Below are 20,027 nucleotides of genomic sequence, written 5' to 3' on the forward strand. Positions count from 1 at the left end.
AACATATTTTTTTTTTTGCTCACAGGGGCATTTTCGTCATTTTTATCGAAAACCTCGAAACTTGCTAAAAATGTAGTAGGTAAGCCAAAAATATATATTTAATGATTAAAAAAAATTAAGTATCTAAAACGTTCATTTGAAGTGAAAATTTGACAATTTGAATATGATAAAAATATTCAATAAAATAAACTATTTTCTTGTAAAATAATTTTCATAAAACTATCGGTACATAATTCTTATAGCGTAAAAGATAATTATATTCATATATACTATAAAGCAAATAACCAAAGTATAAAATTTCTTTTACAGTGACACGTGAGCCCATATCTATCCAAAATGCATCGGAAGCTGGAAACCTACAGCTTTTACCGATTCGAGTCCAAATGAAGGTCCTTGTTCAAGTCAGCTAACTACGAAATTCCCTGAGCCTGAAATGTGAGGAAATGAGGGTGGTGAGATTATAAAATCCCAGTGAGTAAACAGATACTATCTAAACTATCTAAAGTCGAGTAAATGGAGACAATTAAAAAAAATCATCATACTGTAATTTCATTACCATTCAACTCATTTCAGCCAAATAAAATCAATCCATAAAAATCGAGTAATCAACTTGGCTTATGAATTTCTTAAAACTTTGGCTCGTGCCAAAACTCATACTCGGTGATACCTTGAGCAGGGCATCTAACCGAGTCCGCCAAGGCTGTTAAAATTTTGTGTACACTTAAAATATATTTTTGTTTGAAAAAAATACAGCCGTTCCTTGGCGTTGGCTGAGTTCCCCTTCACGTGGTGGTTTGGCGTGAAGTGAACCCTAAGCTATACCCCAGGAGATACCCTACGCGCCTCTCCGTTCGAGGTAATAATATAATGGAGTTTACCGTGCCCCTCTAATAGGCTGGTCCACGGAACCCCCTCTGCAGTAAATAATTAATATATAATCCACCAATCAATAAAATTCATTCTAGCATGTCATGGCAATTTATCGCAACCTAGCTTCTAAAGGCTGAATACACAGTATAAATAATTATAACACCAAAATCAGTTTAGCCATTCATGCTCATTTATTGTCATAAGCCATTCAATTCATAACCATAAATTTGCAACACAAACTAGCAGTCTCCAATTACTCTATTTTCAAAACCAATATTCGATTTTTCAGAAAATTTATAAAATCATTTTATAAAATCACAATTTCCCTTAAAACATAACAATTTACCATTTAAACCCATTTTTCATAAAATCACATAGTTGTATAAAACTACTCTAGATAATTAAGACGATAATAAGTTTACTCACAATGTCTAGAATGCAGACTTTCGAAGCACTCTGTCTACTGGTCCTCGGATGCAATTTCCTTGCCTTTATTAGAGGACTCACCACCTTGACACAATGCAAAATTGAGAATTTCACTAAGTTGGTACTAAATCAAAATTAAACTAATTTGGACTACCAATGCATGATATGGAATGCAAAAATGCACTGGTAACTATCTAAATCCGGTATTAGCCTAATTCGTCTTATCACCTGATTAAATTCCTAACGGGTTCGTTTAAACTCCAATTTAATTCTTTTCAGTTTCTATACCTCAATTGCACCCAAATTAACTTAATGTCCCTCAGTGTGATGCAAATTATCAGTCCCAACAGCAAATTACGAAAATACCCCTAGTGGGTAAAAATTCGTATTTTTGCTCCGAAAATTCCCATTATTTTTCTAGGCTCAAAATTCATTATTCCTTAACCAATTCTCCTAGAATAAAATCAAACTAATCCTCACTCACTACATGGTAAATTCAGCCATTAATGGTTGGGGGAGAAAATAAATTCTTTTCTTGTTGTTTTGTTTCTAAATATGCTAAACTAACTAAAAACACTAACATAAATTAAAATCAAATAAATCCAACAACTTTCTCTCTCCTAACCCATTTTTTCAGAATTGAATTCATCATGAAAACATGTAATTTAATCATGAAAAATAAAGAGAAATGCTTGGGAATAAAAAAACTCAAGCTTAATAGAAAAAATCTCACCTTTTTCACTTAATTTCCTTGAAAATTCACACTTTTTCTTTGATTTTCTCTCTCTAGGGTTTTGTTTTTGTTTTCTCTCTCTTCTTGCTGGTTTGGCCGGCCATGGGGTGGAAGATGGGCTGATTTTATGCCTTTTAAAAAGGAAAATAATAAATTAATAAAGGTATGACACATGGCATCATGTCATTGGCCCGTTTTTAAAATTTTAAAATTTTAATCCTTTTTATCTCCACCACACAATTAGTCAATGGTCAAAATGAGGATAAATGAAGACCATGTGCTGGAAAATGTCCTGGTGGTGGAAAATTACAATTTTGCCCCTGGGGTGGCAAAATTACCATTTTACCCTTTTACTCCAAATTATACCGAAATTAAAATTTTTCACTTCTAAACCTCAAATCTTACTCCAATGAGTCAAATTATACTCCAATAAGTCAAATGGGGCCAAAAAAATCTTTTCTAAAATTCCCATTTTGTCCCAAAGTGGCAAATGACCATTTTACCCCTAGATAGCGAAAATTCCGGTTTGACTCCAAATTGATCCTCGAACTCCGAATCACCATATTAAACCATTCTAAGACTTTAAAATTCTTAATTTCATCGTAAATTCTCTATTTGATCTAGTCGAGGCTTAAATCAACTTTATTGTACCTCTAGGTACAATACCGACTTTTGTAAATTTTTCGGAACTCTCCAAGCATGCAAACATGCTATCCATCACATGTATGTCATGATAAATATTTTTATAGAGTTGAGCTTGTCATCTTCTCCCCCACTTGGATCAACCATATGATCTTTCTTCTTGATTGACTTCGACATTCGGCTAAATATTAATATTTTAATAATATTTTATTAATAAAATATTATTTTATTCTAAAAATTTATCTTGTCTCCTTGGTACCCAAAATACCTTATTATGCCTCACTTGACTTCCAAATCGCCTTTTATCTCACAAATTCTCCTCTGATAAAATTATTATTATTTTATTATTATTTTCTCACTTGCGAAACATTTTATCCTAAACTACTCATTTCGTCTTTTATCACTTCTAAACATTTTAATTGACCTCAATATGCATTCGATCAATTTTATTTATCACCATATCAAAGTATGGGGTATTTCAAAAAACCCCTCATTTCAAACTTTGATTAATAGCCTCATAGTGTTGCAAAAACCCCTGATCAATCCATGAAGTTAAATGGGTGGAAAATATGTCAAATCAAGCAAGGTAGCAAGCATGACAGCAAGTTTCTCGCTGCAGTGAGAAATAGTCTTAGTTTGCATATGTTTTGGTTTTTCAAGCATATCTCCCACTACAGAAGTCCAATTGACATGATTTTTAAACCGTTAGAAAGCTAGGAGACAGGGATACAACTTTAATGTTTACCACTTTTCCTAGTTCTGAACGAAAGGTGGTTAAAAGCTTTGTCAAAGTGGAAATACTGCACTAGAATTTTGGGACCACCCGAGAGTTTCTTGCTGCAGCGAGAATTCATTTTCGCTGCAGTGAGAAGCTCCAGAAAATTTCTCATTGCAACAAGAATACATTCTCACTGCAGTGATAATCAAGCCAGTGCAACCCCCCTTGAACCCGAGAGTTTCTTGCTGTAGCGAAAATGAATCTCACAATAGTGAAAAATAGAGCAACTTAGTTAAAAAGGGTCTTGTTACATCAAAAGCCATTTTCTTGCTGAAATGAAAAGCTATTTGAGAGCAATTAACAATGCCAACATGCAACACAATTACAAATATTTTCATAACTTTCTATAACACACACACACACACACACACACACTGTGAGACTCTAACCTCTATAGGCTTGTAACTAAGCATAGATGTAATAACACAAGCTAGGGGTAGTTTCGTCATTTCTTCTAATAAGCTCCTAGAAGTTGGTTTTATGATATTTTAAGGTCTAAATAGGCATAAGACCGCATAAATGATGTGTAATGATGAAAACACGAAGAAAACTAGAAATGATAATAATTTTCACAACAAGGGCAAAATGGTCATTTTTCACCTCGGGTCAAAATTTTTAAGTTTTCATGAACCTGAACATTTCTAGACCATTATGGACCTTGTCCCAGTGTCAAAAGAGTAAAAAGATTTCATATAGGTGTGGAGAAGAACAAGCTAACTTACTAAGGGCATTTTCGTAATTTTTAAGGGAGTGGATAAGCTTGGGCTATAAATACCTTCTCCTTCCAGCAGCTTTTTGAATTTCCAACAGCTTCTTCTCTTTCTCCTCTTCCCATCTCACATTGCTTCCATCCTCCATGGAAGCTTGATATGGATCTTGCATAATTTTCTCTCTCTAGCTATAGTTTTCATATCTTTGTGCCCTTTTAACTAGAACCCTAGTATTCTTTCACTCTCGCACTTTAAAACCCTTGAAAAATTCTACTTTCATACTTTCTCTTACTAGCTAAGTGTTTAGAGAGAGAAAGAGAAAGAAGCCCTATAATAAGCTTGGGAATTGTTGGAAAGAATTTCAAAGTTTTAAAGCTATCAAAGTGAGTAGTAAATTAGAATTTAGTTTTAAGTGTTGATAATGTTTAGTGATTGATTTGTGAGTTTATTGTTGAGCTTATGTATTGACTCTAATGTGATTAGGTAGTGAACATAGATAGCCATTTAAAATGGTAATTGAAAGCTAGTTAAGAGATAGCTTTTAGGGTTTATGGTGTGTGAATTAACATAATACTGATGCTAATGTGATTCTAGGTTCTAACGAAGCCCCATTACCCCAATTGGATCATTAGGGGAATTAAAGTCAGCTAAAGGCTCAACAATATATCGGTGAGTGGACTTGCATTTCAAAAATTGTTTTGGGAATGTAAACTATTTGCACTATATACTTGAATGATTTTATTCAACTTTCTTTAAAAACGAGTGCTTTGGGAACAAGCCTTTGGTAAATTGATTTTATGATGTGATATGTGGCTGTTATAAATGGTTGAACTATTACACTATGTTGATATATATATACGAATAATGTTATGTAATGACATTGACCCGGCTATGTGCGAGTAAGAGTGCACATAAGCCGTTACTAACTCGGCTATGTGCAAGTAGGAGTGCACATAAGTCATTACTGACCCGGCTATGTGCGAGTGGGAGTGTGCATAAGCCGTTGCATATGAGATGATGATGATGGGAGGGTGTACATGATGATTGATATATATATATATATATATACATATATGGTATATGGTTGTAATGTAAAAATGTGGGCATTTGAATTGTTGAAATTTGGGAATTTGTATGTGTTACATGTTGCTTTTGTTATTTTAGCAGGATGGCTTTGATTTAAGGGAAAAGGAAACTTTTTTTTCTTGATGTTCTGATTCTAGCTGCAGTGAGAATGTCACGACCCAGAACCTCCCTCAGGCCCATGACAATCGCCGCGACGTCCCGATTGACACTCATTATCCAAAATGCCAACTGGAACCCCGCAAGGCTTACATATCAGTTTTTTTTCCTTTCCTGTGAGCAATCGTTGTTAAATATCAAGGTTTTAGAGAATATACACTATTTTAGATCAAAAATAATCAAAATAAAATTTTCGCCACATAGGGGTATTTTGGTCATTTTTTTTCTTAAAAATTTCAAAACTGGCTAAAACGTAATATACAAGTACAAAATACATAATTCATATTCAAATTTGTCACGAACCGGAACCTCCCTCAGGCCCACCAATAATTATCACGACCCGGAACCTCCCTCAGGCCCATGACAATCGCCGCGACGTCCCGATTGACACTCATTATACGGAATGCTAACTTGAACCCCGTAAGCCTTAAATATCAGTTTTTTTTTCCTTTCCTGTGCGCAATCGTTGTTAAATATCAAGTTTTTAGAGAATATATACTATTTTAGATAAAAAACAATCAAAATAAAATTTTCGCCACACAAGGGTATTTTGGTCATTTTTTTTCTTAAAAATTTTAAAACTGGCTAAAACGTAATATACAAGTACAAAATATATAATTCATATTCAAAATGAGTTTAAAAGTCTAAAATCTTCATTTAAAATGAAATTACGGTTATTTGAATATAATAAGGAAATAAAAGAAATGTTAAGGGAAATATTCTATTTTCTTCTAAAACAATATTTATAGAGTTATACGTGAATAATATTTATAGCGTAAAAGCTAAATAAATTTATACATACTAAAATACAGTAAGCCAAAATATTTAATTTAATTTACAATAACAAGAGGGCCCCCGAATAAACAAAAGTAAAGAGGACTGTGAACTTACGGTTTGGAAAATGCAGATCCAATGGTAGTCCTCGATGAGATCAGCTATCTACAGTTTATACTGAACCTGAAATGGGTGAAAAGGAGGGTGGTGAGATTATAAAATCCCAATGAGTAAACAGACATTATCATAAATATCTAAAGGCGAGTAAAACGGAGGCAAGTTTAAACAACAAATTTCAACCCATTTCATAATGTTTCCAATTTATTCCTTAAACCATAAAATATTTGTAATTTACCAAAACAGTTGTTAAGGCTTATGTCTTTTATTAAAACAATGCTCAAGCCAAAACTAATCCTTGGGGATACCTTGGCCAAGGCATCTAACCGAGGTCGCCAAGGGTGTTAAAATATTCACACGTGAAACACATTTTTATTTTTAAAACCAGCCGTTCCTTGGCGTTGGCCGAGTTACACATTCACGTGGGGGTTCGACGTGAAGTGAGCTTTAATACTACCCTGGGAGTTACCCTCATCGCCTCTACAACCGGAATAACTATATAACTGGGTTTACCGTGCCCCTCTAATAGGCAGTCCACGGAAACCCGTCACTGCAGTGACTAACCCACCAATTTTAATAAAATTTTGACAGTATAACGTGACTTTTATTTATTTATCCAGCCTGCATAGTAAAAACAACTTACATAAATTTCCCAATGCACTCACAAAATATAGCCACATATACTCATTTCTCATAAGCCATTCCTAGGAAAATATATATTTTTCAAGTCAATTTGCAGCTTCCAATTACTCAATTTCATAATCAATACAATATATTTTTATTTCTCACATTTATTCCTAAAACATCAAAAAATCTCGTTTTAATCTCGTTTTCATTTCATAAAATACATAAAGGGCATTTAAAAATAAACTCTAGATAATTTACAATAATAATAAGTTTACTCACCGTTTGTACAAACTCAAAGCTTTCTAAGCGCCCCGATCACTACTCGTCAGGTACGACTTCTTTGCCTTTTTCGGAAGGCTCTCCTCATAGACACATTACAAAAATTTACACAATTCATCACATTGATGCTAAATCACTATATAATTAACTTAAATCCTATACTAATGCATGGTATGAAATGCAATAGCCTAAAACGGCTTAAACGCGGTATTAACCTATTTTTGGCACTTTGCCCGATAAATTGCTAACGCGCTCCATTTTAGCTCTAAATCATCCCATTCTCTCTCCAACATTTCTAACCATTAAATATCAGCCAATAACCTTCTAAAAACAACAAAATCAGCTCACTCCCTTCCTTGGAAAATTCGGCCAAAAATGACACATTAACTCGGTTAATTTTCTACTTTGTTTTTCTATCACGTTTAATCGTTTTTCATCATTTTCTCTTCATTTCCCTTAGAATAAAATCAATTCATCATCATTTTACAGCATTGAGCATCCAGCCAAGAGTGGGTATTGTGAAAATTTAATGATTTCTTGCCCAATTTAATTTCTAAACACATTTAACTAACTAAAACTATCAATTTAACTAAAAATCAAAACCTAAAAATTTCAATTTCTCTCCCCTAGAATTTCGTCCAGCCCTTGATATCACTTTTTGATCTCTCTCCTCAAGCATGCTAAATGGAAATAAAGGCATAGGAAAGGTAGAAATCAAGCTAAAATCGAAAAATCTTACCGTTAGACGCGTAAACGGTCGAAAACCGTGAATTCCCCTTTGAATTTTCTTGTTTCTCTTTGGTTTTTCTTTTTTTCTTCCTTTCCTCTCTATTTCCTCTCTTGTTCTTCCTTATGGCCGGCCAGCACTTAAAATGGGATTTAAATGGGCTGACTTTTCATTAAAATAATATTATTTTATTAAAAAATGCCACATGTCACTTTCCCATTGGCCCATTTTTAAAATTTCATCCATTTGTTTCCAAATTTTCACCATACACTTGTCCCACATATCCATAGCTTAGATAAAATTCTCAAACTTATCCAAAGTCTCGGTGGAGTAATTTTTGAAATTTACACTTTTACCCCCGTAAAAGTGAAAAATTACATTTTTGCCCAAAAAACTGAAAAATTGCCCATAGACATATTTTTCATCCCTTATACTCATACCATTCTCCAATTTGTCAAATTTGATCTAAATTCTCTCAAAATCTCAAATTTTGTTCGCAGATGGTAAAATTACGATTTTGCCCCTACACTCCAGAAATCACCAGAATTAAACTTTTCACTTCCTATCATTAAATTATACTCCAAATAGTTAATCTTGATCAAAAATTTCACTCCATGATCAAATTATTATCTTAGGTGGTAAAATGACGATTTTGCCCCTAAACATCTAAATTTCCAATTTTACCTCAAATGAACCCTCGAACTCCGAACAATCATTTTTTTAGTCATTTCTTGACTATAAAATATTAAATTTCATCATACAATTCCTATTTGAACTAGTTCGAGGTTAAATCAACTTAAGTGTACCATTAGGTACAATACCGAGTTTCATCTATTCTTAGGTGCTTTTCCTAGCATAATAACATACTACTCAGTGCATGTATGTCATGACATGTGTTTATAGGGTCAGGTTTTACAGAGAAACCCTCAGGTTTTTGGAGGGTGGCTGGCCGAAAACTCGCTGCAGCGAGAAAATACTGTAGCATTCTCGCTGCAGTGAGAAAGTGTCTATCTTGAGGCAGAAATTTTGCTGCAGTGAAAAACTTGTTGTTTTGTCTCACATTTTGATCAATTGTTGCCCTATTTTCCACTTCTTTGCTACCACATTTCAGCATGGACTTCCAACATTAAGGAATAAATGAATTAAGTTTAAAATGAAGAGGTTTGGTGAGAAACCCTCGACCAGTTAAGAAACCCTCGGCTAGATGATAATTTAAGTCAAGTGTCGCTGTAGCAAAAATTCATTCTCACTGCAGCGAGGACCCATCGTTTATTTGACTTGATTCGCATGAATTGTCAAGTCCAGCTCTACAATATGTTTACTATGCTATTCCTACATAAAAATGCATGTTTGCTTACTTGGGTACCTCGAAAATCGTTAAAAGACTGCAATGTACCAAATGGTACAATTAAGTTGAATTAAGCCTCGAACTAGTTCAAATAGAGATTGTAAGATGAAATTGAGAATTTAAAAACCCCAGAATGACTTAAAATGGTGATTCGGAGTTCGATGACCGATTTGAAGTCAAATTGGAATTTTCATGACCTATGGGCAAAATGGTCATTTTGCCACTCGAGGTTAAGATGTGAGTGTTGGATGGAAATTTTTACTAAGATTGATCATTTGGAGTATAATTTGAGTTTGAGAAGTGAAGAATTGTAATTTTGACATTTTTCCGAGCATAGGGGTAAAATAGTCATTTTACCACCCCAAGGGCAAAATTGTAATTTTACACCACCCAACACCTATCCAGGACATGGATTTTACCCAATATTATCATGGATAATTGAGAAAATTTATATGGTAGAGAGAGATTACTTAATGGGTAAGTATGACACATGGACTAATGGAATGGTGACACATGGCAAATTTTTGTCCATTTAATATTTTCCTTTATAAAGCAAATTTGAACTCTTCCACATTCATTCTTATGGCCGGCCAAAGCAAGAACAAAGGAAGAAAAGGAAGAACAAAACCCTTGGTGGAAAAATTCAAGGGAAAAGTGTGAAAATTCAAGGAAACAAGTGAAAAAAAGGTAAGATTTTTCAATTAAGCTTGTGATCTATCTTTCTTAAGGATTTTTTCTTATTTTTCATGGTTGAATCACAAGATATCATGAAGTATAGTGTGCAGATCAAACCCTAGGAGAGAGAATTTGATGATGATTTAGATAGATTTTTAAGATATATGCATGTTTTTAGTTGTTTATGGTGTTAAGTGTAAGAATTAAGCTTGAAATTCACATATTCCTCATGAGTTCATCATTGGCCGAATCTTCCTTGTAGAGTGTTGATGGTGGATTTGATTTTATTTCAAGTGAATTGGTTAGGAAATGATGAATTATGGTGAGAAAATCAAGTAGGAAAAATCATAGTGTTGATGCACTCACCATGGTTGAAATTTTCAAGAAGAAATGTGAGGATGATTTTGCTAAATTTTATGCTATTTGACTTGTGTTTGATGGTTTGGAGAATTGAAAGAAAAATGGAATTAATTGGAGTTAAATTGGACGTATTGGCCAATTAATCGGGTGATAGATCGAATTAGGCCAATACCATTTTATTTAGGTACATAATTGAATTTATATTGAACACCGTTTTTAGATAGTTACTCGAGTATTTCACATCCCATTTCATGCATTAGTATAAAGCCTGAATTGGTTTTACAACGGTTTAGCACAAATGTAGTAAATGGCTTATTGTGCATTATGTCTAAGTGGTGAGCTTTCTAGCAAAAGTAAAGAGATAGTACTCGAGGATCAAGAATCGGAGTACTCGGAATTCGACTCTCGAAATAGTAAGTAACCTTACTATCGTCTTAATTATCTAAAGTGGTTTTTATCCGATTTTATGATTTTATGGAAAATGAGTTTAAATGGTAAATCTTTATGTTTTATAAGCAAAATGTGATTAAATGAAATGATTTTATAAAATTGTTTTGAAATTGAATGATGGTTTTGAAAATGGAGTAATTGGAGACTAATTGCTGTATTATAAATCATGGTTTGAATTGAATGGCTTATGATAATATTGGCATGAATGGTTGAATTGGTAAATGTGCTAAAAATGTATGAACTGTTAATTTTCCTTGAGAGGCTGTAAAACAAAATAATTGCCATGTCATGCTGTTGAATTTTATTAAATTGATGGGTTATAAATTGATCGCTGCAGTGGATGGGTTCCGTGGACCAACCTATTAGAGGGGCACGGTAACCCTAGTATATTCATACCTCAGTATGAGAGGCGTGGTTGGATAACTCCTGAGGTTAAAACTTTAGAGTTCACTTCACGCCAAACCACCATGTGAGGGTGAACTCAGCCAACGCCAAGAAACGACTATGTTTTCAAAATAAAAACATGATTTATGCGTACATAACTTTTTAACAACCTTGGTGGACTCGGTTGGGATAGCTTTCGGCCAAGGTATCCTTGATAACTGAGTATGAGAATGATTTTGGCACGAGCCAAACTTTTCAGGAAATCATAAGCCTCGTTGTTTATTTTGGTGAAATGAATCTATTTTATCTTATTAAAATGAGTTCGAAATGCTGAGAATCATTTTTATGCTAATCTATTTTATCTGTCTCAATTTACTCAGTTTTACATATTTTAGATGATATTTGTTTACTAACTGGGATTATATAATCTCACTACCCTCCTTTCTACCCATTTTAGGCTCAGGATAGTCAGTAGATAGCTTACTTTGTTAAGGGCTATAGTTGGACTTGCATCCTCAAAAACTGTATGTTTACTGCTTTTGATACTTTTGGTCGTTCGTGAGCCTACGTGTCACTGTAAATTAAATTTTATACTTTGGTTATCTGTATTACAGTATGTATGAATTTATTTAGCTTTTACGCTATAAAAATTATTTACCGGTAACTCTATAAATATTGTTTTATTAAAAAATAGAATATTTTATTGAATATTTTTATTATATTGAAATAGTCAAAATTTCATTTTAAATGAAGGTTTTAGACGTTTAAACTTATTTTTGGTTATGAATTATGTGTTTTATACTCGCATACTACATTTTTAGCTGGTTTTGAAATTTTTAGGGAAAAATGACCAAAATGCCCCTGTTAGGAAAAAAATATTTTTCTATTGTTTTGATTTGGAAATAGTTTATAATCTCTCAAAACATGATACTTAACAACGCTTACTCACAGGGGATATGAGAAACTGATATTAAAGCCTTACGGGATTCCGGTTGACATTCTAGGTAATGAGTGTAGATCGGGACACCGCTGTGGTTGTCAAGGGCTCGAGGGGAGTACTGGATCGTGACATGAATGCTATTAAAGTTTTCACTCTCCAAACCTTTGTTGAGCATGGACTCTTTTCAATAAGTGATTTTTCTCATGTGGGGTTACATGAAGGGTTTAATAAGAACTCAAATAAATTGCATTGTTTTGAAAAATGAATGCATGAGGATTTCGTTAAACATTCCTTATGGTATGCTTGTTCCCTTCTTGTTCACTCACTGGGTTTATACTCACCGTTTTCAACTTCATGTTTTCAGATCAAGAGGTAGTCAGTAACTAGGACGAGGTGTCCTCGTAGACTTGTATCCATCTTTTGGTAGGTGTCTCTATATTCAGTAGCTGTACATTCATCCGAGTCTCTCCGCTGAAAGTCGAGTATTCTTTTGTTGTGTATAGACAAACCTAATGTAAATTATTAAGATACATGTTGTAGACAATGTATATACACTTGTTTGGTATGCCAGTATGAGGTGGCAATGTTTAATATTATTTTGATCCTAACTTATGAAATGTGACTTACCAGTTTATGATGGAATGGTGAAAAAGTTATATTAATAGGCTTGCTTGGGCTTAGTGGACTACGTCCATTGGGCCCATGCGCAAGTCATGGCCCGAGATTTGGGTCGTGACACACACACACACACACACACACACACATATATATATATATATATATATAAATCATCATGCATACCATCCCGCCACACTCAACTCAATGCAATATCATCATCATGTGTGCACTCCCTACTCTCACACTTCAACATCATCATGTGTGTACTCCCTACTCTCACACTTCAACATCATCATGTGTGCACTCCCTCCTCGCATACTTCAACATCATCACACAACATTATTCATCAATGCACAACATATATTCATATATATACATACCAACATAATATAGGAGCACATGGATTCATCCTTTTTCACATTTCACATTTTCACAAACATCAAAACATTTTATCAAGGGCTTGTTCCCTGGCACACATTTTTAAAGAAAGGTTGGATAAAATCATTCAAATGTTTCATCTAAATACATTTACATTTTCCAAAGAAATTTTGAAATGCAAGTTCACTCACCAGTCTTTATTGATGTTTTGGTGGGCTCTAACTTTGACTAAGGTTCCGAATGGAGGTGTGGGGTTTCATTGGAACTTATCACACACAACAACATCACCATCTACCTAACTTGGCATTAATACTATTCCAAAGCTACTTTTTAAATTGGGTTCTACTAGCCATTCCTAACTAGCTTCCAACTACCATTAAATGGCTATTATTTGCACTACTCTAGTTACACTAAAAATGAATAAACAATCTCAACAATAAAACACTCACAAATCTAATTACTAGACATTATCAACAACTAAAGAGATTAACCGTAACTCATACTCACCTTAGTGGTCTTTGTAGTTGAATTCTCTTTCCAAACACTTCAAGCTAACAAAGCAAATCATTCTCTCTCTCCTTACACATCCAGCTAGTGAGTGAATGTACTTAAGAAAGACTTTTGAAGGCTGTTGAGGTGTAAAGGTGGAAGAGCATGAAAGACCCTATGAAAGGGTGTAGAAAAACATGAGAAATAAAGCTAATTTGGGGAAGTTTTTAAAGGTTTCAAAGGGTACTTCCATGGAGGATGAAAGAAACTTGAGATGGGAGAAAGAAGAATATTTTACTGGAAAATGAGAAGAAGCTGCTGGAAAATGATATTTATAGCTAAAGCTTATACAAACTCCACTAAAATTACGAAAATGCCCTTAACAAGTTAGCTTTGTCTTCCTCCAATCTTTTGTGCAATCTTTTTACTCTTTTGATGCTGAGACAAAGTCCATAATAGTCTAGAAATACTCAGGTTCACGAAAACTTAAAAAATTCGATCCGAGATGGAAAATGACCATTTTACCCCTACCTTGGAAATCATCATTATTTATATTTTCTTCATCATTTTATCCTTATTTTCATCATTAATTTATGCCTTATGCCTTAATAATGCTTGAAAGCATACTTTTAGGGGCTCACTAAGGAAATGACGAAATTACCCTTAGTCCTTGATATCGCGTCTACTTCTAGCTACGAGTCTATAAAGATCAAGGTCTCACAATTCTAATTGGATATGATTGAGAAAATAGGATAAAATAATAAAATAAAATAAAATAAAGTAAAGATAAATGTAAAATCAGGAGAAAAACACACATAAAAATATTATTTATCCATAAGTAAAAATTAGTGTCTACATCTCCTACACTTGAGCCACCAAGCCTTAATACTTTAACTCATGAATAAGAGTAGTATGAATCAAAATGCTTGATTGATAGATTAATTCGTCTTATTTTGACTTTTCTAGTTTCTACAATAACTACAAAGAGAGCCTTTTCAGCAATGAAATTGTGAAAACATGAATGGTGAGTTTCTTGTAGATAATCTAGTTGTTTATATTAAGAAAGACATTGTTAGTCTTTTTAGTACAAAATCAATAATTAATGAATTTGAATTCAGGAAACATCATCGGTCACAATTTTCTTAAATGACTATTATAAGTCTTTTTTTCTTGGTTTTTTTATTTACATGTTATATAAAATTATTATCTATTATAAATGTTTTAATCGTTGGTTAAGTTCAACGTATTAGTTTTAAAAATATTTAGCTTTTATTTTTTTTTATCTTTGACTTTCTCAACAAAAATTGACGAGCTTCACCTCTGGTGAGGAGATTATGGTTGTAAAGGGTACAAAATCCAACACAATAATCTTATTCTTTTATGATAAAAGGTGTTTGATAAACTATTTAATTTATTACGAGGTTACATATTTTGCAAAGAAATTAAATTCAAAATCAAATAACTTTTAATACATATCAAACAGTATATTCAATGGACAGGATTAATAAATGAATCAAATAAAACCAATATAAAAGTGAACTAATCCGTACATAATGCGATTATGTTACTTTTTTTCATTAAGGTAAAGTATCAGACACAATTGATTGAAATTTAAAGGTTTCTTCCAATTTCTGAAATTTAAAGATTTCTTTCAATTCCTGAAATTTAAAGATTTAAAGATTTGCTTTTTTTCATTAAGGTAAAGCATCAGACACAGTTGATTGAATAAGGCTTGCATATTGAATACTTGTACAGAGGATAACAGGTTGGGGTTTGAAGAAGAGAAGGCATAGTCAAATAGATGATGTGCACCGTCTAAATAAATGCCTTTCCCAATTATAGTAAAGTGCACCGTTTTGTTAATAATGTTTTTAAAAGTCAGTTGAAGTTTAATTGTTAGTTAGATTAACATTTGTTTTTCATTCTTTTCTTTGACTGTCAGAGACCCTATGTATAAATACAATTGTAAATATTCTTTCTAGTAATGAGAATTGATTGACATTCTCTCACTCTCATGCGCCTCCTCTTTCCTTTCTCATGTTTAGTATCTGCCATAAAGCTTCATTGATATTTTGAAAAATTTTAAATTATTGAAAATTAAAATATGATTTAATTCTTTTTTAATTTGATAATTTGTTTTAATTAAAAACTGAAAGACTTTTAATGACAAAAATGTTGAAATCTTAACTGATTAATATATTAAATCAAATTGACTCTCCCATCTATGATTTTTTGGCAGGGTGAGCCCAAACACTACTTGCCCGATTTTATATTAAAAAGATACTTTTCTACTGTGTTCGGTTGTGCGCATGGTAATTCTTTTACGGGTTCTCTGATACATCAAGTTTGGTATTTAACCAAAATTCTATATTTTCTGTCCTTTTACTGTTTTCTTCGGGCTTGTGTGGCATACAGCGGATCTTGTTAGCCTCTTTGCCATTGAATATCATCTAGTGTTGTTTATTTTCCTTTCCCTGCTCTTTAACCTTTGGATCTCTTTTATGCATGTATCCATCCATTGTTTTATTAGTGAATAATCAATAAAATCATCCTGATTGGTTGAATAAAAAACATTCCTCTCTCTTTACTCATCTCAGAAGATTTTCATTCTACTTAATTAACATATTTGTTATATGAGACTGAATTTCAATAGAAAATTGTTTAAATTAAGATGAGATGAGTGGTTTTTCTTTTTTGATTAGGTACAAATTAAAATGGAAAGGTGCAGGTGAGCCAATTCGGTTTCCTTGTCGTGCAGCTTGATGATCAAGCTACACACTACAGCAAACAATATAATAAATTTAATTGTTATGTATATAAATTAAGGAGGGCAAACTTTGAAAATTCACGCATACCGACTTTGCATGAGGCAACCTTCATTGGAAAGTAAATCATCCACTTTCCATAAATGAGAAATTTTTAGGCAATATGGTATTGCATCTCCTCAATTAAAGGCATCTCCAAAACTTTCTTTAATTGGCTTCTCTTAGGGCGGTGTAATCTCCAATTATTCTTGGCCCTTGGTTATTTAAAGTCTTTGTTAACTTGAGATATCTCGGTATAATTACATCATGGAAGAGAGTTTTCTTAATAAAAGCTCTGAGAATTCAGTAGTTGAAGTTGATGATAATACTGTCCACGAGTTACAAGTTCTTGCTATTGACGCTCAGATATTCAGCCTTCAGTATCTTTGTGCTGTGCTCCATAAGTGCAACTACAAAGGTATACCCAATATGCTGTTTCTCTCTATGTTTTTTTGTTTATTCATGTATTCAGATTCGGACTTTTAAAGCATTAGTCTCGCTGGGGTGTTACTTGCTTAAGTTTAGTTAAAATTATAGTTTTTACAAATCTGGAATTTAATTTGGGTTTGGGGATGTTGTTGATGAGATCCAATGTAGTTTAATTTGATTACAATCAATTCGCCATAATTTCGAAAGCTTTTTTAGTGCTTTCTATAAGTAATTGATTTGGTCAAGTTAAAGAATGACAGCAGTTTTGTCACAATTAATGAATTTTTTTACTGCTTGATTAACCCTGTACAATTGCTTAGGAATTGATGGATTGGAAAATCATGTCCTGAAATATTGTTTGAATGTTCTGCTTTTGTCTCTGCTTTTATGTGGGATTTTTGCACTGTATTGCTCGATCTTTGTTTCTTGGCACAATGCTTTCAGATGTAATGTCTTCTATGGGCAGCCTCCAAGCTTTACCCTTCACTGTACTTTTCACTGATAAATATTCTTAAAGATTCCACTTTTAGCTGAGGAAAAAAAAACAAAACATACTGTCTGAATTATTGAGAAGTCAAGAAAAAACTCAATATCATGTGATTGGAATTTTATAAAATATTTGAACCAAAATCATGTTTTCATATTTGTCAAATGGCATATATATATGCTGTTGCTGTTGTGGGAGAAAAAAGGGAACAATGGCCTGAGGCCATTAATTTGCACAGGTGGAGATTGTCTTGGAAGGAAATGACAATCTTCACAAGATGTAAGCATTTTAAGGTACTGATGGCTCATTGGAATGTTAATGTCAATGCAAAGGAAGATTGATAATTGATATTTATTATCTTTTTTGTAAGAAGAAGATCAAAATTTAATTAATGTAACATGTTGTCATAGTTTGGAACAGCTGCATTTTTTGCTGTTTTTTGAACACCTCCCGTTTTGATATGCAGTTAAAACAACAACATCGGCAGCTGAAGCTCTAGAGATATTGAGAGCAAAAAAATATGAATTTAATATTGTGCTTGTTGATGTTGATAGTGCTAACATTAACGGTTTTAAGCTTCTGGAGATTATAGGACTTGAGATGTATTTACCGGTGATAAGTAAGTAAAATTTCCTTCAAAGCTTATATATATCAAGCAGATTCCCTATTTATTTGTTATGCTCTTTTATTTTACCAATTAAGTTAGCCAAATTTTAAGGTTTTGATCATGCTTCGGAAATTGCAGTGGTGACCGGAGATGGCAGTCTTGAAAACATAATGAAGGGTCTAATTTATGGGGCTGTAGATTACATCATAAAACCCGTTGGCGTGCAGGAAATCAAGAATACTATTTGGCACAGCGTTACTCTGAATAAAATGTGGGATTCTGAACAATCTACCGACAACGAAGAAACGTCGGACCACCAAAATCTAAAGCCTTTGGATCATTCCAATGCTACTATTACAGTTGAAGATGATACAGACAACATTCGATTAGATGATGCCTCTTCTAGTTGTCAGAAGAAAAAGAGGTTGGCATGGACTCCGGAGCTTGACGCCAAGTTTGTAAAAGCCGTTCAGACACTGTCAAAGAGTAAGTAGAATTAGTTGCTGTGTAAGGGTGGTGAAGGGTCTGTATGTATTGGCTATTCTAAATATGCTAGCCATTGAGATTATTTCTTTGTGATTATAAGGTTCAATGGTGCATCCAAAAAGGATACTTAAAATTATGAATGAACCAGAACTCACCCGGGAAAATATCGCTAGTCATCTGCAGGTAAGATTAGTCTTATACCCATATTAATTTGTATGCAGCTAAAGATAATAGTAAAATTTTGTTGAGTAATACTACGATAAAGCAGGTTGTCCATGCTCCTTATGATCCTCATCTTTTTTGTGTCACAGAAATATAGAATATCCTTGAAGAAGCGCAAAGCTGAAATGAACCAACAAGGTTTTAAGATAAAAAGTGTTACCCGGTGTTCATCCACTAGGAGAAGTAACTGCAGAAATGGGGAAGCTGGCGATGTTAATGCTGATCGTGTGGCTGTTCCAAGCTTTAATCCATTTCACTCCTTTGAGGACATGAACTCTATCTTTCTCGATCCAAGTAGAGGAGGGAATACGGTAATGTCGCAGCATAGAATACCGTATGTCGGCTTGCTGGATCCAGAGAAACCATATCAATCCGTTCCTTATAGTTGTTTGGATGATCCAAACTTTCAAACGCCAGATTTCAGATCTTTTAGTTATTATAATTACTGCTTAGGAATGAATATTCAGCCTCATAATCTTGGATCTGAGCCTCTTTCAGGGACTACTTCTCGATCACCATACTTTCATGATATGGGCTCCGAGCCTAGTACTCCTAGCAGTACGCCATTTTTTCCATTCTCAAATGAATTTTTTGCACCTGAAACAGATGTAGCTTTCCAGTCCCCTTTTGCTGTTGCTTCGGTCCCAAATCTTTTTCCGGGTACTTAGTTATATTCAGTACTTTCGTTAGCTTTGATAATTTGTAGTTTGGAACGACGCCCTTTTCATCATCACTTGCTCAATTATTTCTTAACTAATTAACGATCAGGTAAGTGGCATTCCAAATTATGGAGGATTTATTGTGGACTGTACAAATAATGTGCAATGTACAGGTTCCACAGGCCTAACACGTAATTTTGGTGAGACAGAATTGGCGTCCAATGGCACAACGAAATCACGTGAGGATACCGTTTCGGAGATGGATGACAACCAGGTGATGAATGCTTTGTTAATCCTCACGTTCAGATTTCAAGCCATCTGCTGATTTTGTCTGCTTAACTTCTACCTCCTCTGTTTGCAGTTAAGCGATCATGGACTACCTGGCAGTCTACGAATCTTGGCAACTTACTCCTCCCAGCAGCCAGAAGTCTCTTGTATGGCAGAGAGTGATTTAGCCCATCATGCGTGTTAATTAAGTAGGTTCTTCAGAACTGGTATACATAACTTCATCTTAATTTTAGATTGCTCATAAATATTGTAAATAATACGTAATATATATATATATATGAAAAACTATCTACAGTGATCACTGTGCGCATTAATCTGTTTATTAATTTGCTTAATATGGTAGTTCACTAGCTTTATCTAGAGGAAGTTTGCTTATTAGTTTGTTTTAGTTTATATTAATTTAACAGAAGAACTTTCAGAACAAACCGTTTGGGGACTTTTTGAAACTTTGTTTAGTTGCAGGAGCGTTATTTCCATG

At 33.6% G+C, this 20,027-nt stretch overlaps 1 protein-coding gene and 1 long non-coding RNA gene across 2 annotated transcripts; one reads left to right on the top strand and one right to left on the bottom strand.

Annotated features, from left to right (window-relative positions):
* Positions 1-293: 293 nt before the first annotated feature.
* On the bottom strand, positions 294-2,161 carry LOC148760730 (uncharacterized). Its single transcript, XR_016028578.1, has 3 exons — positions 2,030-2,161; positions 1,297-1,380; positions 294-428 (listed from the first exon to the last, which is right to left on the bottom strand). It is a non-coding gene; the product is annotated as an uncharacterized LOC148760730 (long non-coding RNA).
* Positions 2,162-16,638: 14,477 nt separating this feature from the next.
* LOC18589240 (two-component response regulator ORR22-like) lies at positions 16,639-19,733 on the top strand. The gene is made up of 7 exons (XM_088809676.1): positions 16,639-16,789; positions 17,754-17,906; positions 18,033-18,380; positions 18,481-18,563; positions 18,692-19,262; positions 19,435-19,535; positions 19,623-19,733. The coding sequence occupies exons 1-7, from the start codon at positions 16,639-16,641 to the stop codon at positions 19,731-19,733; spliced, it is 1,518 nt and encodes a 505-aa protein (XP_088665802.1).
* Positions 19,734-20,027: the final 294 nt, after the last annotated feature.

The sequence above is a fragment of the Theobroma cacao genome, chromosome 9 (genome assembly GCF_053813885.1).
Source record: "Theobroma cacao isolate CCN51 chromosome 9, ASM5381388v1, whole genome shotgun sequence".
Lineage (NCBI taxonomy): Eukaryota > Viridiplantae > Streptophyta > Magnoliopsida > Malvales > Malvaceae > Theobroma > Theobroma cacao.

What these genes read in the sequence shown, in the direction of transcription:
- LOC18589240 (XM_088809676.1), top strand. Translation starts at nt 16,639, where the DNA reads ATGGAAGAGAGTTTTCTTAATAAAAGCTCTGAGAATTCAGTAGTTGAA. An exon ending in GATGTATTTACCGGTGATAA is followed by an intron (nt 17,907 to 18,032) that starts GTAAGTAAAATT and finishes CGGAAATTGCAG; the next exon opens with TGGTGACCGGAGATGGCAGT. An exon ending in GGTCCCAAATCTTTTTCCGG is followed by an intron (nt 19,263 to 19,434) that starts GTACTTAGTTAT and finishes TGCAATGTACAG; the next exon opens with GTTCCACAGGCCTAACACGT.